The following is a 24,176-nucleotide window of genomic DNA, read 5'->3' as shown; positions in this document are numbered from 1 at the left end:
TAAAAGCACTTGTTTATTTTAAAAGGTAACTATAATTTTAGTTTTTTTTAGAAACTAAACTAATCAATTAAAATTTTCAAATAATAAAAAACTGATTTGTTTAGATTCTATTTATTTTCAAAAGCTTGAACAAATGCATTATTTTTTTAAAAGTGTTTTCAAAATAAAAGTAATTTTTCCAAAAATAAAATAAAATGAATCGAACGGACGTAGTTACGTGTAGAGAAGCGATTTTTGGTGCAAATATTGCTTAAATGTCATATCTAATATTTGACACAACACAAAGTAACATACAGGACTTTAATACCATGATTTCATAACAAGATTATAAATAAATAAATAAATAATCAATCTTGCATATAAGGAAGGGGTCAAATATCTTCAAATTTGCTTCTCTTCTACCCTTTTAGTTTATTATTTTTATGTTTCCCGTGGTTAATTAAATAGATTTGGCACCCAATTCTTTCAAAATATGAATCAATCATTTTTTTTTTCTTTTTTCTAATTCCCCCATTGATGAACTAACGCACTGCTGAATCAATTGTCATCAAGAGTGACAAGGGTAGGGATTTGGCCATGGTTAACAAAATCAATTTTATTTAATCGTAAGCTGCACAACACATGCTCAGGAAGTTCCTCTTGCTTTTGTGCCTGCAAAAGCATAACAAGAGGGATATTAGAAAATGGACAATGGCTCACATTTTTCTGCTGTGGAAAGAACAACTAGGAAGAACATTCTGTCATGTTACTTGTATAAATTTTATCTTTCAAGTGAGTTTGAAATAAAAATAAACAAAATAAGAAGCATAAGTAGCTAATTTATTATTTTAGGAATTATAATATTCTATCATGTTTACTTAACAACACTCAAATGATGAAACTAGTTGATAATATATACCTGGATAGTTAAGCCAACATCAAGTATTCCATGCTTTACACGGTCTCGGAGTGAATCAAGTCCTTTCCTCGATATATAGCTAAAGCGATGTATATCCAGGTCTATCTCAAAGTAGTTAGGTCCCTGTGATGAATATACATAAATAATGTGTAAAAATATAAGTGAACTTCATACTATATATGCTCAAAGAAATGTTAAGGGAAAAAAGAATTTCAGATATGCTATTGCTAGTTTGGAAGTTATCCAATCCAATATCAATATAAAATTTTATCACAGACACCATTAAGGGTGTCAAATGAGCCCCTTAATAGATGGAGGGATTCCAAGGTTCTATCATATTAGATCGAAACATTTTAAACAAAATAGCCAAAGGTGTATATAAAAATGTGAGTGCCATAAATATGTTAAGGATTTGCTATTTCATACATATCTTTAGCTTAGAAGTAGACAGATATTTTGTTCCAAACATGACATAAGTTTGTATATACCTTAAAGAAATCATGCTGAGGACGTGAAAGCACTGGTTTGCCATTGTAGGCATGTACAAGCTTCCTTTCTGCAGAATTCAGAAGAAGGTCCTCTGGATTAACTAGCCCAGCCAAAATTTTTAGCCTCTCTCTATAGGGAACCGTGCTTTCCTTAGCATACCCTTTCACCTTTTCCATCTCATCATCCATTAAGCTCTGTAAAACCAATGATGTCATTTAACTTGAGAAAAAAAAAAAATACTCAGGTAGAAGCTAGGAAACTGCAGCAAGATCAAATTGGAATTTCATTTTTTTTCACTAAGTTCAGAAAATTAGGAATTAAGAATGATTTTGCAATTTTAGGAAGGAAACACAAAAAGATAACAAGCATGTCATACTAAGAACGTATTTCAAAATTGTACCTACCAATTTCTAATACATACATATCTAGATAATACACTTGGGCTAACAAAATAAATATCTATGCACATCTTATGGTGAAATAAAACAAAAGAGGTTATTCTATTTAATAGGATTAATCCTTAAAAAAGTAAGTAGAATAGGACACAGGTTTTCCAAACAGATATGATGTTAACCAAATCAAGCATGTTATAAGCAGCCATTTTGTTTCTTTAAACTAAACTAGACAAGTTTGAAAAAAACAGAATTCAGTTAAGTTTCAAAACCCTTATATGAGTTGACAATTGCACTCCTTGATAATAATCAGTGAAACAGATTAGACCTTGTAGAAAACATAGTGTAACTAGTGATATGGAAAAGTACTGGAGTGCAAGGAAATGAATAATTTATGAAAGGATAGTTCAATCAAATGTTGAGATTATAGCCTTTAGGAAATGTAAGAAGAAATCTGGCAGCAGTTGAAGGATTTCTTTATTGTAAACTTGCAAATCTGAAAGTTTAATCAAGTAACTATTGACAAGAGGAAATACCTTAATCATCTCCTGAAAATTTGGTGAGATTTCTTTTTCAAAATTCTCAGACAATTTAAAATACAGCACAAGACTCAAGCCTTCCCCATTGGCTTCACCAAGGAACATGCTAGCAGCATATGTTGGCAACTGAAGCAAAATAAACATAATTAAACTATGTAAGCATTCTTTAATGTTGTTCAAGTAGAAAAACAACAGCTAAAGGCCCTCATCAAATTGAAAAATGAAAATGTTCAAGAGCAAACCTGTATATTAACAATCAGGAGGGACGGCATTGTCTCATGTTCTTTGACAACAGGAAGTTCAAGATGCTTAGCAATGTGATTTATCTTCCTTGGACAGACAAATAAATCAACACCTATTGGTATGTAAGGGCTGGAGTCAGGTGCAGGGCACTTCTGCTTATCTCTACACAAATTATTATCGTATACAATATCAATCTTTCAGAAGAAACAAAAGTAAAATCAATGGACTAACTAATGGATGAATATGTGCATAAAATGAGGGAAAAAATTTGACAAATACAATTCTCTAACATGCCTGAAAAAGCTTTCACCCCGAAGCTTGAACACTGAAGGTGAAACCACAGACCACGAACCAGGGAATGGCTTTTCTTGAGTTGAAATTGGAACCTGAATCCCAGCTCTAGGACGGTAAAGATATTTCTCAGATGAACCTGTCCATCCATATATTATTAGTATTATCATAATTCTGAAAAGTTTGGATATATTATTGATATGAAATTCCTAATGGTTTACTGCCTTAACAAGTTGAAATGATTTAGAAAACTAACTCACCATAGAGACGTAACAAATAGTGCAACACACATAATATCATGGACTGAACTATTATATAAAAACATTGAAAAATATTGAAAAATTTTAGAAGATAAAGTCTATAAAAAGAACATAAGGCCAAAACATTGAATAAAAACAAGGGAAAATATTACATACTGGGTACTTACATGATGGAGTTTTGTCATTTCCATCAATGGATGTCCTTTTAACAGAAAGCATGATAACTGTCGATTGCTTTGAGTTGTTTTCTTGAGTTTTTTCTCCATTTCTACAGTTACCTCCATCTATTTTGAGGTAGCTTTCATAGTACTCCTCATATTTACACCCTGAATCTACAAAGCAGGATGCACTTTCATACTGAAGTAACTGAGTATTTGGAACACTACCCAAAGCATTGGCCGGAAAGGGAAAACAATCTGACAATCATAAAGGAAGAAACAGATAAATTCCATGAACAATTACTAATTATGAAGTAAGCACTGGGAACTACAAAACATAAATGCTTCACCTCCATGCACACTACTGAAGTCATCATCTGAATCAGATTCTAGAATGCTAACCGAGTCAAACCATGCTTCTTCTTGTAATTTTCCTGCATAATATATATATGTATGCTCAGCATGCTTACAAAAAACCATAAAAATTACAAATGACCAAAGGACCAAAATGAATCATGATAATTTACTCACTTGTCACTAACTCTTACTTTCTCTAAGACAATCATTAATTAATACAACAAAAGTTAAGTATAGTTTCTCGTATTCTTTTAGTGTTATTCTCTAATAAAAATTAAAATTTTACCTTGATAACCTATGCCAACTTTAAATGCCGACCTTTATTGAAAAAATAATTTCAAAAGTCATGGAGAACTACACCTAATTTCTGTCAATACTAATAACACCTAAATAACTGCACCTAAGTTTTGTCTTAACACAAATCTCCTTATAGTTTTGCATTGCAGCAAGGAGAGGGGGGTTAAAAACATACCATTTGCATCAATTTGACTATGGCTATGATATTGAAGCTGCGTAAGATGAATCTTCATGCTTGAAACTTCTGATCTGCAAGTGGCTGAAGCACCCTTCTCAAAGTCCATGTGAACAAAGTCACTGAGAGAGAAGTCTCCCACACGGCTTCCAGCATTGCTAACCCTTTTCAAAGGCATATCAGGAAGTGCAGTGGGAATATTTCCCCTGCGCTTCCCAGATTTGTGTTTCTTTCTTTTGTGAGCACTGTCCTTTCGATTTGGATTTGAGGCACAGCTCCCAATTGTGCTGGAAGCTATTTTTTTCACTAATCCAGCCAACATTTTGTTTTTCTTATGGGGTGATGTATAACTATATATATCACAATAAAATAGACACAGGTTGTGTGTCTATGATTAATCTCTCCCAGAAGAAAGAACCTTGCAACCACACAAGCAATCAAATTTAGCATAAAATATGGAAGAACATACATAAAAAAGGAAAAGGGTGTGGTTATTGTTTATGTGAGGATATTTGAAAAATCAACCTAGGATACGTTTCAAAGAGCTTATAAAAAATCAGCTTATTTCAATAGATTTCATGATCAAATTTCAGCTATTACCCAAACGCACCCTTAATCAAATCGAGCAGCACACATATATGCATACCTTAAGCTCAAAAAATTAGCACTCTTAGAGTTCAACGTGCTGAACCAAGAGACGATGATTCACCTGAGATTGATTATCAGATGAATGTCATCGAGGCGATTACATAGCTGTTCCTGCACACCACGTTAATTTGAAGAAAAAAACCTGAATGAAGAAAACAGTAGTATAAATCAATACACATACCCTTCCAATATAAGAACAATATTTCTAATACCAAAAGTAAAGAAAGAAAATCAAAAGCATATTTGGTTTTTTATTGTTGTTATCACCAATTCCAAAACATGTAAATGAAAAGGTAATAATTAATTACTCGGTTTTTGGATTATCATTATGATATACCTCTCTTTCTTATACCTTATTTTCTTTTATACGTTTATTATTATTATTCACAGCATTATTTATCGTATCTTTCACTTTTTCTTTCTTTTATCGTGCACTCATCATTATCCTTGTTTTCTGACGTTAGATTAAATTCTTAACAAAAAAAAAAAAAAAACACAAATACAACAAGGATTTGGCTTGCAAGCGTAGACAAAAAAATAAAAATAAAATTGTGGAACAAAAGATAACGTGGCGAGGATTCATCATACACAACATTTCATACATGACATGAACAAAGACCTACAAACACGTGGTGAGTGTTGTAGGAGCAACCAATTAACGTGCATGAAACAACAGCATGATCAAATCACGTGAACTTATATGAGAGAAGCAACACGTTGATGAATAAGAAGGCATGCAATACCCGACATGCACATGCACGAAGGAAACAAAGCTTATAATAAAATGCAAAAGCGTTATACATATAATAAGGAATAATAAAGAGAATTAGGAACCTGGGTAAGGGTGGTGGAGGAGGTAGCATAAAATAAAAGAGGAACCGTCGTTCCCAGAAAGGAACTAAGATTCCTCTGTGTGTTTTTGTTCCTTTGCTTTGCCTTATTTGTGTGTTATTGAGGGATGAGAAGAAAAGAGAAAAGAGAAGAGAGAAGACAAGAGAAGACGGTTCCAAACAAAATGAAGAGAGAGAAAGAGAGACAGAGAAGATTTTCACAACTGCACCCACCCACCCAATTCCGCTCTATTCGGATCCTACTTTGTTGTCTGAGTCTTTATGCCTATCCTTTCAAATCTCTTTCCCTTTCTATTTCTAATCAATCAACTATAAATATATTCTTTTGCTTCATCACATGTTAAGGAACCACTCCCTTAATTATACTTTTTTTAACCCTCAAATAGTATTCATACTTATATGTTAAAAATACATTATGATATATTGGTAATGATATTTTCATGCTTTTTTAGTTTGATTTGTTAACAAGTATCATACAATATAAAACTAAAAGTGTGTTGTTATTAAAATTTTCAAAATAATTAGTTATAATATATATATATATATATATATATATATAACACTTTCTATTCCTGACATATAAATATTTTTTAAATAAAAAGGAATTTTTATTTATATAAAAATAAACCAAAATAATCAAACAAGAAAAAAAAAACTATGCGAAGAAGTAAGTTTTATTAGAGTCTCGGAAATTTGCTCTTTAATTCATAGGGAAAAAACGCATATTTTATGTGTTCCAATGTTATGTGTTTAGACTTAAATGGGAGAAGAACTCTAAAATAAACTAATCAATGATATATTTACTATTTAATATATAAAAGATTGTTATCAGCTTTTTAAAGTAATTTTAAATAATTAAAATAGGCAAATTTTATTACAAATTATTAGTTTTGTGTAAACGAATTAATGTAAAGCATGGAAGGTCACAATCATGGCAGCGTAGCAATACTTTCAGTAGCTAATAACGGGTGCACATCTGGTATGCAGCAGGTAAGCGACAGGACTTTTGCCTAAATGATAATTTTTAACTAACACATACATAATCCCAAAAAGAGACCTTGCATTTAAATGGAAAATAGTAGGAATTACATTGATCTTGGGAAAAATAATAATAATCGACCTATTTGTGAAAGTGTTTTGTTATAATCAACCATAAGATTTAGTTTTCAAACTAATTTGATCGACCCATCACCTGATTAAGCAAATTCAATATATAATGTAAACTCAAAGGATATTTGCAAATATATATTTTTTTTCATACATACTAAATTTAAAATTCAAAGGCTACAATATTATTTTAATGTTTAGGCGAATGGAAAATGTCATGATAATAATTATATATGCCATTATGTATATGTAGGCAAAGAAAGTGTAGCTAACTAAGAGGTCCTGTCCCTTAAACAAATTTGTCTGATGGCTCTGCCACTGTTTTGTTATAATATTTGGTGCATTTGAATTGAAATAAGAAGAACAAATGAATGATTGAATGTGTCCTAAGTAACAAGGACATAGCAGGATATTAAGTCAATATTCTTGCCTATCATACCTAACAAATGAAGAAATAAACAATACTATAGGTTATGAAGTGCATTAATGGAACTTAACCAAACTACTTTGCAGAAAGGCTTTCCTATTTAATGTCCCTGGTTTATTTAGCTTTTAACCAAGCAATTAGTCAAAATGTTTAATTAGAATGGCATGCATTCGTGCACATTGTAGAATGGTTTTAATTCATATAACACTTTAATAATTTATGTGGCTTGTCAAATGTCAATGTTGTATGAAAATGGCATCAAGAAAAAAGGAAATTATGACAATTGCAAACAGACAGGGCACAGCCGCTAACAACTACGTAAATTAATTAAATATTAACCACAATAATCCCAAACATCTTTCTTTAACCTTTTGTAAGTTATTTTAGACTTTCTAGACCAAATCAGAAGAAAAAGCTGCTTTGCCTAACAATCTAAAAGCCCTTTTCAAATGATACACAGTTAAATTATTGTTTAAGAATCATAAAGCATCCCCAACAACAATCAAGTTATGGGTTTTCCAATAAAACACATTTCACCAAACTAATCATTGATTTAGGCACTCAGCTACTATCAGCAATAACAAGATTCCACTAAAAGACCCTGTCTCTCGTGATAACTCTTTGATTATTTTACACCAGTTCCACTTCAACAACCTCCATTAGGAAAGAAAAATAAAACATAACATACTTAAAAACTTCGGAAACCAGATTGCACAATCATATGAATAAGGGTTGTACCAATATAATTATCTTTGTTTTGCAATAAAACTATATATCTTGTGTAATTAGTGTGCTTTTCTGGTTTAATTAACAGTGCATCAAATTGGGATCTCAAGTGGTAAACAAGTCTAAAATCTACGATTAATTAAGGAGCCTTTATAATAGGACTCAAGCCCATGGAAAATCACTTGTGAGAAATAACAGCCTAGCTTTGATAGGGAGAATCGATGAACCTCTTACAGAAAGAAAAAAAGCAGTGTATTGAATAAAAATTGCATAAATTTAATAATCATGTTATAGTAATTGGTGGAATAAAATCATATTAAACAATGTGCAAGATTAATTATATTTTAAATTAAGTAAATCTCTCTCTCTATAGATATAAAATATGATTTTATACGTTTAATGATCATCACAAATTAAATTATTTTCTCAACATTAAATTTAATTGTATGCATATTGGTATTATTAATTATGTTTAGGGTAGGCTATGGTCTCTAATTATTTTTCTTTCCTTACAAGTATCTATAAATTAAATTACAGATAGTTAGACTTGTAATACATATATTAATTGTTCTTTTAATTCAAATAGTAAAAGAATAAACTAAATCATAACTTTCTTTTTTGTCAAAAACACTAAAACATAACTTAAGTTGGACTGCTTTATACTTCTTAACTTATAGGCAATGTTTTTTAAAAATAACAGACCCAACAAAAGCCCCAAAAAGCACCTCTTTTATGGACCAAGAACAAAAAGCCACTTCTTTTAGGGGTTTCTCCTCCTTTTGTGATGTTCTTTTTTCCTCCTTAATGTGGAGGCTCATTTTCTATTTTGAAGATTTCCTTTAATATTTTTTTTATCTTTTTTTCTTATTTTCTTTTACCCTATTTTTCTCTTGTCATCTTCTTTTTCATCGCATTCTTTCCAACAACAAAACTACTAGAAAATTCATGCTTTCAATTTTTGTTGATTTGGCTCAATGTTAAAGCTTTATGCTAATTTGTAAAAGAAAATATAAATCTTTTATGATAAGCCAGCTCTTTGTTGTGGGAATGTGTAATTTTATGATTTTATCTTATTTTTACTTTATTATATAACATTATTACATCCGAGACAGTGATAAGGAACTTGGATGATTATAAAAGAAAATTATATTCAAATATCTCCCACTATTTAAAATTTATGTACAAAATTCAAGTATAATACCTATAATATTTTAATATTATTGTTTAATTTAAGTTATATATAATTTTTACTTCAACAGCTTATATTATAATACTCCGCATTAAATAGGGTTGGTTCAAGTCAAAATAAATCTTTAATTTTAATTAAAAATAAGAGTAAAAATATTTAAAATACCTCACCTAATTTTTGTTCAAAAAATAACATAGATTAAGAACCCAAAAATATTGTGAACGTAGCCTATTTTGGTACCCGGTTTTTTAATTTTCAGTAAGAACAAATGTTTTTGGGCCTTTACCGTATGCATTTCCTCCTCAATTACGATCAATTAATATGCTGGTCCGTGATTGGGCTTCTACCAAAATGGCCAGTGAATTTGGCCCACAAATGGTTTTAGAAAGTTTTTTCGTCATTGTTATTTATTTCCTCACTATTTTTACAAAACTATATTCTGAAAGTTACTGAAATTTAATTTTTAAAGGTGAACACTGCTTTTCAAAATCTCGTTTGTAAAGGATAAAAAGAAAAAAAACAAAACAAGTGATGTGTTTAACAAAAAAGAGAACATGAAAAGTGAAGTTAAGTGTCAATTAACTATCTTGTATAAAAAAGAAAGAAGTATCTAACATATGAAGTATGCATGGACAGTCTTGCCAGTGTTTTCTTTTCCTCTCAATTGCTTCTGCTTGTGGTGTGTGATGGTATTAAAACGAAACATACTTATTCTCAAATAAAGTGAAACACTTAAAAAAAGTTAAACATTTCAATGTAAAAATTAATGTTAAACAATAAATGGTTATAGTAAAAGATTAACAAAAAGTTGACATGTTTATGCAACAGCATAGGTTAACAAATAGAGAGTCCTCAAACAATAAATGGAAGGGGTGGGACCACAACATTTAGAGGCATAGACATAATTAAATGCATCACATGTTTGTCTAAAGTTGTATAATGAGACACACCCACCAGCCTCAAGGCACCTCCACCTCCTCTTCTTTTCTCTTTCTCTCTTTTGTTCCCCATCAAGCAAAGGCTATCATTGACAATCACCCTTTCCTCCTTGCCTTTTTATTCACATACTCATGGGTCTAAGTCATGGTCATGCTCATGCTCATGTTCATGGACCCACTACTTCTTATTACCCTTGCCTAAGTGCCTATCAATTAAGCCCCATCAAATTGGATTAGATTATCAACTACTTTGTCAATTTAACTATATTTTGGGTGATTTTGAACCTTTTAACCTCTTACCTTTTATCCATGAATTGCGCCTCTTGTTTCTCTTTTGGTGGGCTAATGTCATAACACTTCATTTGATCATTTTAATGCATATACTCCTAGTATTCACAAAACAATGAATGATGAGATTCTATTATACATATATACCTATGTTCTGTGAGCAACATCTCATTATGTCTATTAGTAAAAATGGCATTGGCATGTCTAAATTAAAATTACTTTATGATTATACATAGCGAGTCAATTATCTCAAAGGAAGTGTTGCATGTAACTACAATGATTGAAAAAACAATTCAGTATTGTTCGCTGTATTGAAAGTTAAATAAGAAGTATACAACAACGCACGACTGTAACTTAGCTGAACAAATAATTAATACTTCAAACAAAGAGTACCCTTAACTCTGCTTATGCATGAAATGGGATAATAATGTGAATCAATTTTGATTTTGCACAGTCACGTGAAAAACAAACAGCTTAATGTGATCATACCAATCCATTCAACATTATGGTGATATAACATAGGTTCATGATAAAGAAGAAGAGAAAAATTAGGAATATTCTTCTTACGTGCTTTTTTTTAACACAATTTTAATCATTGATTAAATTTCATTAGAATTACAATAATTTAAATAGGATTTATTAAAGTAAAAGTAAAATTCATATAATTTTAATAATTTAAAATAAATTTAAAGCAACAATAGAAATATATATTTGAAAATATGTTACATAGTATGTTATTAACCTTTTTTGAAATATAATATTGACAAGTATATTTGGGAGAAAAAGAATTTACCAAACATTTTGCCTAGTTTTTATCAGAAACTCTGGAATTTAGGCATCACCTATTCAAATACTAAAATGAATAACGATGGATATGTTTAGTTTTAAATTAAATTTTCACGTAATTATATTTACTTTTTTGTTTACTACTCTTGAACATAATTAAATTTTTTCTAAACTATGATAAATAATTATTTTTCAAAATTTCTACACACCCGTATTTATTAGAACTTAAAATTTTATATTAAATTGATTCACGTTTAAGTTAATATGATAAATTATAAATTTTATATTAAATTAAAATTTTCATGTGAAAAATTAATACTATAGTTATCTTTAAAATAAACATTTTAAAATTTAAATTATATCACTTCAAACTTGTTTTAAAATTAGACTAATTTTATACAAATGAATTAATTTAAATTCAAATTTATGAATACTCGCTTATTTCGTTGCTAGCATGTTGAGATGCACCCACCCGCCACTATGCATGTAATACGTCGATCATTTTCAAATGTAGAATCCATTGCGTCATTTTCACATTAGTTATTTTATTTATATAATATTTTTTTGCTAAATAACATATTTAAATATTTTATTGCATCACCCTTTTTATTACATCTTAATGTAGAAAAACATTTTCTTTTTTTTTTTACATTTCGAATGTCAATGATTGATATATACGGTGGTGGACCCTAACACCCTTTCTCTCTCTTGACCAACGAGGCTTAATCTTTTGAGGGATAACCATCACCATCTCTGTTGCTTTCACTGCTCATTTGTGATGATAGCTAAAATGGTAGCCAGCAAATTTTGTTTTATTTACTTTCATGAGTCTATGTCTTTGCCTTCAAATGAAGCAAAACCTTTTTTCTTTTGGGTTATGAATTTCGGTCTCTTTTGGACATTTTGGGTTAATAATGCCTTTCTTATGTTTGACATGTTACAGATAAAATAGCACCTTGACATGTAAATTGCAATATATTAAAAGTAATTTTGAACTTTGATTGAAATTAAATGCTATAATTAATTGATTAGACGAGTTAGAATACTTTTAAATCATTCTGTGATTTTATTCAAAAGTCTACATATAGTTTTGTTTTACTTAAACTTAAGCCAACTAATCATCAAATTCTGGTGAATTGTGTTTAAATTTAAAGAATTAACTTATTAATAATGAAGGCTTAATTGCTCTATTCATTTTTTTACTTTAAGTGTGATTTTGATTTGTTTAATTTTAATTACTTGCATTTAAATTTATAATTAACTATTTTTATGCATAATTAATTTAATCTTATAAAATTAATAATTTACTATTTTTATATTTTAATAAATTTCATGGCACATTTTAGTAAGTTTTTCAAGTAATAAGTTTAGAAAATAAGTACTCGTTTAAGTTATTTATTCGAATACATTTTAGTTATGTTTTGTATATCTTGATTTATAGTGTGTTTGAATAATTACTTATTAAAAATTGGTCAAATAAGTTTAAATTAAAACTTTTAAAATAAATGTCAATATATTGATAATGCAAGAGACAACCTATCTTTACCTACTAAAAATAAGACAAAGGCAAGTTGATATATTTTGAAAATAAGTTTAAAACGTTGAATTATCCTTTTTTTTTAATGGATTAGCGAGTTAACAAGTTAGTTTACTTAATAATTATGAAAAAAGTAAAAGCATAATTTACGTACTCTAAGAATGAGACATAAAAAAAATGTTAGTAAATATGCAAAGAAAAATAAAACTAGAATTATAAACAAGAAGAGAATTAAAAAAGGGAAACAACGATTGGGGGCACTCATGGAAACATGAAGACAAGAATCACATGCCCAAAAGTTTAGGAATAGTGACCAATAAGAAGAATAATTCCCGGGTCAAATATGCTTTTTTGTCTTATATATTAATATTATTCTGTATCTCACAAGTGTTCTATCAGTATTATTATATTTTCTGTCAAGTTTTGAAGAACACAGCTTATAATAAAATAATTAAAATGCGTAAGACAATCCATAACTGGTCTAGATCTTTGCGTTAATCAAGGATTGGTAAGTTGGATTAATAAAACATTGTTCTAATATTAATCAGTCAACTTATGTCTTGTGGTTTATGCCCTGCTCCCAAGTTCAATTTTTAACTTTCTATGTCTTATCTTTTTGTTCTATACCAAATGTTATATTCCTCCTAAATTTTATACCACACTTCGTCTCTCTGTGTTTGTTTCGATATCATCAAAAGGCCCTTCTGTCCATAAAATGAATTTGCGATGTAACCTTATATGTTTGTCTATTTGTTTTCAAATAAATGCCATTTTCTGATGAGTCAAGATACTCCATTTTGAAATTATTTCTGAAATTAAATTATTATTTAAGTGTGGAATTTATATAATTTATTTATAAAAAATGCATTTTAAAAGTAACTTACTGTGTTTATTAATATATAGAACCTGGGCTGGCCAAATATTTATTCGCTAGCACATTTATTGCTGAAAGTGAGACATAAATGCACGTAACATTGCCAACTCTGGAATAATAGCTAAGCATGAGTTCTTAATTACCTGTGTGAGTTGCTGATCAATTATTATTATTATTATAGTATTATTTTAATGATACGTTCTGCTTAATTAATGTTTGGTCAAAGGCATCGGTTTACACATATGAAATATATATTATATTAAATATTTTAAATTGTTATAAAATCATTAAATTTTTAAATAATAAATATTTATTTTAATAAAAAATTATTTTCTTACACATTAGAAAATTATTTAAAATATTGTTAAAGGAAATAAGAAATGTTTTCTTATTAAAAATTACAATTAAAATATATTATTAACTTTTTATTTTAATTAGTACTTTTTCTTACATATATTTAAGGATATAATTTTATAAAAAAAAAAATGCTAACTGATGTCCTAAAAGCTGTGGTCAATGAATTAAAAATAAAAATATTTAATTGTAGAACCTAAAAATGTAATCGCTCTATTTTGATAGATTTTAACAAATTTTAATAAAAAATTATTAATTAATTTTTTTTCATTTTATTTAATTTATATCTGAACTAGATCACTTATTTTAGTATGGTAAATAAGTTTATCACTAAACTTTTTTATATATATAAAAATTTAAACTCAAGACTTTACTTAAATAATATTAAGTTACTTATTATTAAAATTAATTTTTATTAGTATTTATTATTTGATGTTGTTAATAATATTTTTATACATAATAAATTTTTTGCTAAAAGTTAAATAATATCACAAGAACTTGTGCATAGATAATTTTAAATATTATAATTTTAAATATTAATTTTTATTATACATCCTTAAATATATTTAAAAAAATCGTTTAATTAATGAACATGTGAAAGTTAAATCGGTGGTCATATGCAGATAAGCCACGATCAATCATGACCATCCATTAATTGATCAACGGTGTCAACTGTTGATATTGACAGTGAAACGGATGAAAGGGGTCAACGTAATTTAAAAAAGTTTGGAACTCGTGACTACGACGAAAGCGAAGAGGATATTCACAAAACGCATATTAATGACTTTGCTTTTCCCAAAACGACATCCACACAAATTCAATGCACTCGATCTGCATTTATTAAATGAAATAAATATAAATTCCGTGGGTTTTTATCCTGTGCATGGAGGTGTACCAAAACCCGGTTCACAGCCTTAAGATTTTGCATCTCACACGGTTCCCACAATTTGAACGGGTTTCATGGGCAGATACAACGGATCCAATCTACGAGCGGAAACGGGGTGTCGTGTGGAGAAGCTGTGGTGTCTGACAAGAAACGACAAATTGTTTTCGACGTTTTAGTAACTGAGTCTACCATTTGTGCCCTTCCGTTAAGTCACTGTCTTTGCTCTTTGCTCCTTCATTTTCTTTTTATTTCTTCCTGTCATTGTCATTCTTCACAGACCAATGATCATAATTTTTTTTGGGTAAAAGACATTGTTTACCAAAGATGTTGAAATGTTCATATTTATCATGAAATAATGATTTACATACATTCTACTGATCATCACTCGAGATAAGTTGGTGGATAAAATTAAAACTGTGTTTCATGCTTATATGGTTTGAATGTCAGATCTCAGAAGTGATTTAGAATTATATTACTCGTTGTTTTTAGTATCTATTTTCATATATAAAAAGCACCTTTTGCTTGCTTTTAATCGATTAATTAGTTACTTTCAACTAGGTAATTAAGATTAAATAAGCTTTACAGACAAGAAACAAAATTCACGAAGCATTATTCTATACGTAAATAATCTAATCAGACAATAATTAATTACATGATTGTATAGTGTTATGAAAACAAGCACGTTGAAGATAAGGCCATTTTTTTTTTTTCATTTTAGATTTTTTTGTCTCGATCTTTTAAGTAATTGTATTTTTAGAAAAAATAAATAAAATAAAGAATGAAATTATTATGTCATTTAAAATTATAAAAAAAATTTAATCATTTCAGGTTTAAAATGTTTAATACAAAATGCTGCATGATAACTTATTGTTCTTTTCAGAATTCTGTTGACATTTGGCAGTGCTACGCGTCCATGCAGATGCTTTCTAACATAAATGATTTGAGGAAAGGACAAACAATACATAGGTTAAAAGTATTTAATGTGACGTTTAATAGCTAGTCAGCTTGTAGCTACCAGCAAAAATCCAAAATAGTGCTGCTGTGGGAACATTTGAATTATTCAGTAAGTGATGTATAAATGACTCATTTAATTGATAAAACACTGAATTAAGAAAGTTAGCATTTTCAAACCTATGTATTATATAATTGTTGTAAAACCATTAAACCAGGAATAAATGGATGTAATGACATTTTCAAACCTATAGCATGTAAGAATCTTGCTTGGTATCTAAGCAACTCAATCCCTTCGTCAGTGTTTGGTTCTACATTTCAAAATATTTTAGAACTAGAAAACAAAAAATCTACCTTACCTTGTTTTTATTTAACCAACTGAAAAACCAGTAAAGTGAGAATTAAGAAATCATCAATGAATATAGGAAGGGATGAAAAGGATAAACAGAAGGAAAAAAGTTAGGCACTGAAAAAGGAAAATGTACAACCTATATGTTGTTGTTAATTAGGGGGTGGGTGGAAGATCTTGCAACATGGCCCTCATGCAATTAGACTTCGTTCTTCTTTCCTAGCAATAGCATCAACTACTCCACGCTTAGGAAGGATTGTTTATGTATATATAAAAGAGCAAATGGGAAAAAAAAAGATGGGAAAGTTTTAACTTACATTCTTGACTTATTGTTAACTTAGTTGATATAGACATATTGTTTGAAAAGTGTCAAATTATTCAATTAACTTATAGTTCTATCTAACATAATGATTTTAAGATTGTTTACACTAGATAGAGTTATCCCACGTATATAAGCAAAACGCCATCTACTATTGTAATTTTCTAGTATTATTTCACGTTAAAAGAAAAGGATTTAGCTTCGTTAAACTAAAAAAATATAGTAAAACATTATTTTATTTAAATTTAAATTTATTATAAATATAATTAATTTAAAAATAATTGACGAATGCATTTTATTTTCTTATTTTATACATTTTTACTTTAAAAAATAAATAAAAAAGGTAATACCACTAATAAAAGAAGACAAAGCTGGTCAAACACAGCAGGGAGTTGGTCGTTTCCCGCTACATTAGATAACGTTCCAATATAAACATTAAACTTTATAAATGCACAATCAAGACAAGAATTTAGAGAGAGGAAGTGTTTGTATGTGTTTCCAGAGCAAGCTTTTAAGGGGTTGTTGGCAATTAACAAAAGCAGAACCCAACAACTGTCCATTGCAGTGGCTTGCGAGTAACACATGATTTTGCCCATGAGAGAAGGTAACGCTTGGGGCAGCACAACACAGAGGGTAATACCCCAAAAAGCAAAAGGTGGGTCATGAGGTAAAATAAAATTCACAGCAAAAAAAGAAAATCAGTGATATTACTCACTCCCCTACCACCCCACATCACACCATACACTCACAGATCTCTAATCTCTTGCAAAGTAAAAAGCTTTGCAAGCAACAAAACAACCCCATCACCTAAATCCAGGAAAAGGCCATTTCTTTACATCTTCCATGACCTGGGTATGGTTTGTCTTTGAGTGAACCAAACAAGCCTTTCTTCACTTCAAACTCTATCTTCTCTTTAGCACTTCTCATAACTTCACACTCTCTCACACAGCTACCCCATGTTTTCTCTCTCTGTTACATCTCTGTCTGCCAGCATGTCAATACAAGTTAAGTTTTTGTGTTGGTCCCGGAGTGAATCAGTGATGTTTCACCCCTTCTCTTGAAGGGTAAGTGGTGAAAGAAGGTGAATAACAGTTCTCTTTTGGGTAGTGCTGTCTGCATTTGTGTGTGGTTTTGTACTCTGTGTACTTCTGCTTCAACATTTGTGTCTGCATTAAAGATGAGGAAGAATGGATGGCAGCTACCTTATCATCCTCTCCAGGTGGGTGTAACTGTAAAGTTTTAATTTTTACTTTTTTTTTGCGGATTTCCTTTCTTTTGTTTTGTGGGGGGTTTGCCATTTTGAGAATTGTTTTTGGTGAAGGTGGTGGCTATTGCTGTGTTTTTGGCTCTGGGATTTGCATTCTATGTGTTCTTTGCTCCTTTTGTTGGGAAGAAGATGTATCAGTATATTGTTATGGGCCTCTACACACCCCTGGTAACCCAATCTTCTACCTTTATCTGCTTTATGCTTATTTTGCTGATTTTAAGTGGGTAGGTGGAAGTGGCGATGAGATCTGCTGTTGTTGCATTCTGATTTTATTCGTGTGTCTCTAATCTTTGTCTCTTATCTGGGTTCCTTCTCCTTCCCTACCTTTTGTTTTTAGTTTTTAGGTGTTAGCCTGAAGATAGCTTTCAATTGAAGGTTGTATGGTGTCTCTGTACTTTATGAAGGGGCCATTTGGTTGCTTCTTATGCCCTCCTTAAGTAAATTACCCTCTTCCCATTATTAAATCCAGTTTTTACTTTGAAAGCACCTTTTAGAAATCGATATATGAAGATATGTAAACTAGAAATCAAGGCTTGAAACTATAGTTGCCTTCATATTTGTTGTTGTTGTTGTTGCCAACTAAGGCACAGATATATACACGTCAGCAATTCTCCAAATTGAAACTGGTTTGAGTTTTTGAATACTGAATTGTCCTAACTCCTTATCATACTCCTTTTTTGACCTTGACAATTCTGGCAATCACAATCCTCTTTGGAGGGGATATTGATACATCTATAAGTCCTTTATTGAAACTGGGACACATTAGTGGAAGCTACCTTCAATGTTGTTACTTAAAGTGGGTGGCATTAAATTTTGCAATGGCTTCATCATTCTTCTTAAATGTAAAACCAATCAATTTCTGAGTACGGTTAACAATTGACTGCTGGGTTGACTTCCTGGTGTCTGCAGTTTTGAAAGTTGGAACTACTATGTATGCTCTCTGATGACACATCCATGGATGTTAGAGATAGCTCTGTATGCTGGTTATTATGCTAACAGTCACTGAATCATTAGCATTGTCTTGAACTTTTAAGTTTCAAGATTTTAAGTAAAGTGTGGAATTAGATCAGTGTGGAAACTGGAAACATTGTTATAATACTAGATTGGGGAAGTTCATAAGGCTGTTGAAACTTGGTACTGACAGTTGCAACTTGCAAGTGGTTTTGTTTGGAGTTTATTATAGATATTGGTTTTGGTGCTCTCTTTGGAGTTTGGGATTTGCATTCTATGTAATAGCTGAGTTCATTAAGACTTTTAGGGAAACTGATTCAATATCATTCTATAGCTTTTTGGTAAAATGATTTGTTATCTTATCCTCCAAAAGCCACAAAACTATAAGCTGCAATAAAATGTTTGAATTGGGTGGAGTAATCTTTATCAAACAATTTATTAACAGGAATGCTTTGGCAAATTGATTAATGAACTTAAGGTTTCTGTGTGCTAAGATATGGGAAACTAGTAACTAATGAACTACTAGTTGGTTACAATTTTAAAGATAAATGTCCGGGATTTATTGTGAACAGTTACTCTTAGATTCATAGTTATAATTTATTACAGAATATTATGGCATCATTTGATCTGTGTATCTGACCTCAAATAGTGAGAAAAGGCTTGGTTTGTTGTTGTAACTTGTATTCTTAGATTTGTAATCTTTTGTTCATTTCTTATTGGATTTTGAACTCAAAAGCAACTTTTACTATCCACTCCTGGAGGGTCAACAGATTTGTGGGTTGATGAACAGAACTCACAGGTCACAATGTCACATCAATCCTTGACAGGTAAAATGGTAGTCTTAAACTGGTAGAGCCAATGGAATATTAAATGGGTGGGAAGCATTATGCACCCACTATCCAATTAAAATTCTTGATTAACTATACTTTGGAGATGTTTTTCTAGGCTGATATGCTTTTGGTACCTATGTTCTGATATTTTGTCCTGCTGTTTACATTCTTTGTGCACCCGCTGTGTTGGGTCAATAATTCTGGTTTTAAATGTGCTAGTATTAGCATGAGTAGAGAATAGCTAACACAAACATACTCACTTTACCAATATTGTGTAACATGTGGTTATTTTTATATCAATTGTATAGACTTGTAAAAGATGGGAAACTATATGTTTGTGTTGATCTGCACAGAGGACATTATCATGTTATATTAATGCCTCACCTCTTGCCAGATTACTTGTGTATTTGGACTGTACATTTGGTGTGCAGCAGCTGATCCAGCAGATCCAGGGGTTTTTAAGTCCAAAAAGTATCTTAAAATTCCAGACAGCAAAAAGTTTGGTGGACTCAAAGATTCTAAACTAGGAGGGGATTCAACTTCTTCGGTGCATGACGGAAATGCTTCAACAGTTGGGCCAAAATCGGTGGAGAAGGAAACATTGGGAACAGAACCAAATTTAAAAGATGTTGCTATTTCAGCAGAGGAGAAGAATGCACCATCACCTTCTTCATCCTGTTTCCAGTTGGTTTGCTCTCCTTGTGCATATGTCTGTGGCTGCTCTAGTTCAAGTAAGGAATCTATTGATCAACAAGCAAGTGAAGATGGCATGTTCTATTGCAGTTTGTGTGAAGTTGAGGTGAGCATTAACATTTTGACTAAAATCCTTTGTTCAGCAAAGTCTATATTTTTGCAGTTCATTCTGTAATATGTTGACTCTGGGTGTGAACAGATAATTTCACCTTAACAATCCTGCAAGCAGAATTAAGATATACCATTTGTGCATTCCATGATCTAATACTTCATAACATTACCAGTTCTGTTACAAATTTGTGTTTATCTTGAAATGCATGTGTTTTTTGCATTACATGAATGCTTAGAGTTAGAGGTTTCATTATGTCAATTTTGATGATAAATGAAGTTTAAATGATTGGGGAATACTGTTGTTGCAGGTCTTCAAGTATAGCAAGCACTGTAGAGTTTGTGACAAGTGTGTTGATCGCTTTGATCATCATTGCAGAGTACGATAATCTTATTTCTCTTTTCTTTGCTTATCAGTTGATGTAATTCTGAAAGACTATTGCTTCTTGGATTCTGCAGTGGCTCAACAATTGTATTGGGAAAAGGAACTACAGAAATTTTTTCACCCTTATGGTTGCTGCTCTCCTCTTGGTAAGCAAAATTTCACCTATATGCCTTTCTTATCATTTGCATGTTCAAGGGTTGCATTATCATTATATAAACTCTGCACCCATGTACGAGCCAAACCATACCCTACAATTCAAATATGATTCTGCTCCAGATCACCAGCATTCTGAAATATGAAATCCTCTATTCTCAAATTACTATTCCTTCATTCCTTTGCGAAGCTACTTTTTTTCCTCATCATACTGAAACTGGATCAGAAGATGAGATCTTAGTAAAGCAGTGGGTTTATAACTTATGGCATGGTTTAATAGAGTGTATATAATTTTTTATATGCTCTTGAAACCAAGGAACATGCTTATATATTTTGTTTCCATATTTTCATTGTCAAATACTTGATATTCTCCCTATCAAGTGCCAAAAGTTGAACTGTCCTAAATCCCAACTTACTTGTTGGAAGCAACGTGCCAAAACCTGAAGAAAACCCCAGAGTAAGCATTTTTAATTTCCTTGTCATTTTCATTTTGATTAACTATTGACAGGTATATACATGGTTTGTGCACCTTGGGCTTGGGATTGCAGCTTATTCTTCAATGGTTGACTGGGATACTTGTGCTTATCTGCTGTTTTGTTGAGAAGAAGAAATTTTCTGCGGATATCTCCTTGAAGTTAGGGAGCAGCTTCTCTCTGGTTCCCTTTGTTATTGTGGTGGTGAGCATTCTTCTCACATTCTTGGTCTTGGGGCATATTATGTGGTTACTGTACTGCTTAATTGGTTATCTATGCATTTTGTGCACACTTTTTTTTTTTTTTTTTTTATCAATCTGTGACTTCTTTCTTTTCCTTGTTCCTTTATGTAATCACCATGTTTCTTATGCACGATGAGCCTTTTCTTTTCACAGGCAGTCTGCACCATTTTGGCTATGATTGCTACCTTACCCCTTGCGCAGCTTTTCTTCTTTCATATTCTTCTCATTAAAAAGGTAAGCTTCAGAACTCTTTTGACTTGGTACTAAAAATTCGCTTCCATACTTCATTTCATTTGTAGAAGCATCTTATATAATCATTCATATAATCTAATCTCTCTGGCATAAAAAGCAAAAAGAAATTGAGAAGCATATTGGACAGTGGGAGATAATAAGTTAATATGAAAATATACCCTTGCCCCCCAGAAGCTTTTCTCTGTTTTCCTGGAGGCAAAATATGAATTCATCTCATTTTAATACAATGAAGTTTCTAAATATTATGATTATTGTGGTGTGACTCAGGGAATCAGTACATATGATTACATCATAGCTTTGAGGGAGCAGGAGCAGGAACAGCAAGGTGTTGGTCAGCAGAGTCCTCAAATGTCACCTGTTAGCTCGCTTACTGGATTGAGCAGTGCAAGCTCCTTTACTACTTTTCATCGCGGTGCATGGTGCACACCCCCACGCCTGTTCCTTGAAGATCAGGTAATTCTTTTTTTATCATTTCACCCTTGCTATTTGTTAATATTTCATTTCTGTATTTTGCACAGGACCTCTGCCTGAAATACCTTTTCACATGACTTTCCATTACGGCACTGGTACATGTGTCTGAATTTAATGTGAATCTCTGGCACAATATCATTTGAAGGAATGACATTATGACATAGTTATTGAAAATCATTCCTCAACAAAAGATGAATTTCACAACAGAAATGAAGAGCAGTTCAATTTTCTTTTTAAAATCAGATGAAATATAATATTGATAATACTTCTTTAATTGGTTATGATCGAGATATGTACAGTTAAAGTAAAACTCCTTTTATGAAAATTGTGTAGCCTCATACTATGATGTATCGGCTTCAGAAGTATATGTAAGCTTTCTTGATGACGCGTGACGTTTTGCATTATGCAGTTTGATGTGGTGCCCCCAGAAACCGCGTCTGTAAGTTCCCTGGGAAAGAAAACAATGAGGGAAGAGCCAATTAAGAAAAAAAATCCTGCAGCAGTCAAAATTAGTCCATGGACGCTGGCACGACTCAATGCAGAAGAGGTTTCCAAGGCTGCTGCAGAAGCAAGAAAAAAATCAAAAATTCTTCAGCCTGTGACAAGACTTAACAATGAGCCTTTCAGGCTAGAACCAGACCACAACTCTGGCAGCAGTGGACGCCGACTAGGCCCTCGGATTGAGAACAACAGAAGACGGGCAGGTAAACGCGTTCGCTTGCCAGCAGACTTACCTATGGAGGCCCTAACAAAATTTTCTGCTGGTAATATTGATAAAGGCTTCAGTGGAACATCTAGTTTGGAACCCCTCCAGCTTGAAGCACGAAGTGCGTTTCAAACAAGCCAAGCAGTGTCAAGCTCAGCTGGCATTGTTGCTTCTTCTCCTGAAAGCAGTTTAGACTCACCTGACATTCACCCATTTCGTGTGTCTTCTACAGAAGCCGAAGAAGCAAGAAGGCTTGCAGGTCTTTCTGCTGCTGGTGCTGCAGCTTTGAAGGGAATTCCATTGTCAAGGTCAACTAGTGATGGATATGAGGCCTCTGGTGGGGAAGATAGTGACAGGGTTCCAACTAGATTTGTTCAGAGATCTACAAATTGGACTAATCTTCTTTTCAGTGCTGATCAGGATGAGAGAGCCTTTGAGCCAAAATCATCATCCAGCATGGTTCATAGTAGAAAGTTGTGACAATTTGAGTGTTAATTAGACAACTATCTTTCAGATTATATTGATGGAGAATTGTTCATTCTTTGATTTGTGAGCTCAAAGCTACATCATCAACATCACTTTAACCCTCACCTTCTTGAGGTTGAGTTGATGCCCCTCAAAGTTAAGTGGGAAGTGGGAACCCATGTACAAAGTTTTAGGTCACAGGAATTGATGAGCCTGATCTTCCTAATATATTGTTGTTTTGTGCACCCTATTTTCCTTTGATCAAATTTTAATCAAGTCCTTGTGGATGATCTTAGCTGAATGTCTAGATTTTCTACAACGAGTTTGCTAAAACATTGCCGTAAAAGGCAATAATTAAGGAATCAATAAGTAAAAAAAATATTAAAAAGGATATTGCAAACCAGTGTCTTTACTACACTGGTTAAGAAATCAATACATAACATATTGTTTCACGTATAGTGTATTAAAAATTATAAGAGTAAATATCTTTTTACGTTTTATAATATATACGTTTTTTACTTATAATTTCTTAACCTGGAGCACCTATTGCATTAAATGTTGTATTTTTGAAGTTAATATTTTGATAGTACCAATTCCATTGCAGTGCTTGCACTCACATCACATTATAAATATCATATCTTAACAGCGTGATATGTCAAATCTTCCCGTTGCTGTAAGCATATTGCATGGCCTGTGCCAAGCTTAACCATCACTGCAACAAATCCAAGTTACTGATGGAACATTGTGTGAAACAAAATAAATATAAAAACCAATAGCAGACAAAGAAGAAATTGGAGTAATGAAACAAACTTTTCTGGCTGCTATTGGGCAACTGTGGCTAGTGAGTGTTA

At 31.5% G+C, this 24,176-nt stretch overlaps 2 protein-coding genes across 3 annotated transcripts; one reads left to right on the top strand and one right to left on the bottom strand.

Annotated features, from left to right (window-relative positions):
• Window positions 1-537: 537 nt before the first annotated feature.
• LOC113869972 lies at window positions 538-4,339 on the bottom strand. The gene is made up of 9 exons (XM_027506554.1): window positions 4,100-4,339; window positions 3,621-3,704; window positions 3,280-3,528; window positions 2,856-2,991; window positions 2,561-2,723; window positions 2,316-2,444; window positions 1,387-1,581; window positions 899-1,021; window positions 538-651 (listed from the first exon to the last, which is right to left on the bottom strand). The coding sequence occupies exons 1-9, from the start codon at window positions 4,275-4,277 to the stop codon at window positions 538-540; spliced, it is 1,371 nt and encodes a 456-aa protein (XP_027362355.1). The 5' UTR covers window positions 4,278-4,339.
• Window positions 4,340-16,845: 12,506 nt separating this feature from the next.
• Window positions 16,846-23,566, top strand: LOC113868966 (probable protein S-acyltransferase 22). 2 transcript variants are annotated; one of them, XM_027505006.1, is made up of 10 exons: window positions 16,846-17,548; window positions 17,651-17,764; window positions 19,772-19,937; window positions 19,992-20,176; window positions 20,490-20,558; window positions 20,638-20,709; window positions 21,265-21,393; window positions 21,585-21,665; window positions 21,951-22,136; window positions 22,564-23,566. In XM_027505006.1, the coding sequence occupies exons 1-10, from the start codon at window positions 17,507-17,509 to the stop codon at window positions 23,338-23,340; spliced, it is 1,821 nt and encodes a 606-aa protein (XP_027360807.1). In that variant the 5' UTR covers window positions 16,846-17,506; the 3' UTR covers window positions 23,341-23,566. The 2 variants fall into 2 exon arrangements, with proteins under 2 accessions (XP_027360807.1, XP_027360806.1); XM_027505005.1 differs by having other exon boundaries at window positions 19,772-20,176.
• The last annotated feature ends 610 nt before the right edge of the window (window positions 23,567-24,176 follow it).

This window comes from Abrus precatorius, unplaced genomic scaffold (genome assembly GCF_003935025.1).
Source record: "Abrus precatorius isolate BTA unplaced genomic scaffold, Abrus_2018 Scaffold6, whole genome shotgun sequence".
In the NCBI taxonomy this organism is placed as follows: Eukaryota; Viridiplantae; Streptophyta; class Magnoliopsida; order Fabales; family Fabaceae; genus Abrus; species Abrus precatorius.
Note: the sequence above shows the minus strand (reverse complement) of the source record. Positions and strands in the feature narration are given on the sequence as shown.

Excerpts from the sequence above, each read along its gene's own strand:
- LOC113869972 (XM_027506554.1), bottom strand. The coding sequence starts at position 4,277 with ATGCCTTTGAAAAGGGTTAGCAATGCTGGAAGCCGTGTGGGAGACTTC. Across the intron at positions 2,724-2,855 it reads CGGGGTGAAAGCTTTTTCAG|AGATAAGCAGAAGTGCCCTG; the intron begins GCATGTTAGAGA and ends TAATTTGTGTAG. Across the intron at positions 1,582-2,315 it reads ATTTTCAGGAGATGATTAAG|AGCTTAATGGATGATGAGAT; the intron begins GTATTTCCTCTT and ends TTGGTTTTACAG.
- LOC113868966 (XM_027505005.1), top strand. The coding sequence starts at position 17,507 with ATGAGGAAGAATGGATGGCAGCTACCTTATCATCCTCTCCAG. Across the intron at positions 20,710-21,264 it reads TGGTTGCTGCTCTCCTCTTG|CTTATTCTTCAATGGTTGAC; the intron begins GTAAGCAAAATT and ends TTGGGATTGCAG. Across the intron at positions 21,394-21,584 it reads TTCCCTTTGTTATTGTGGTG|GCAGTCTGCACCATTTTGGC; the intron begins GTGAGCATTCTT and ends TTCTTTTCACAG.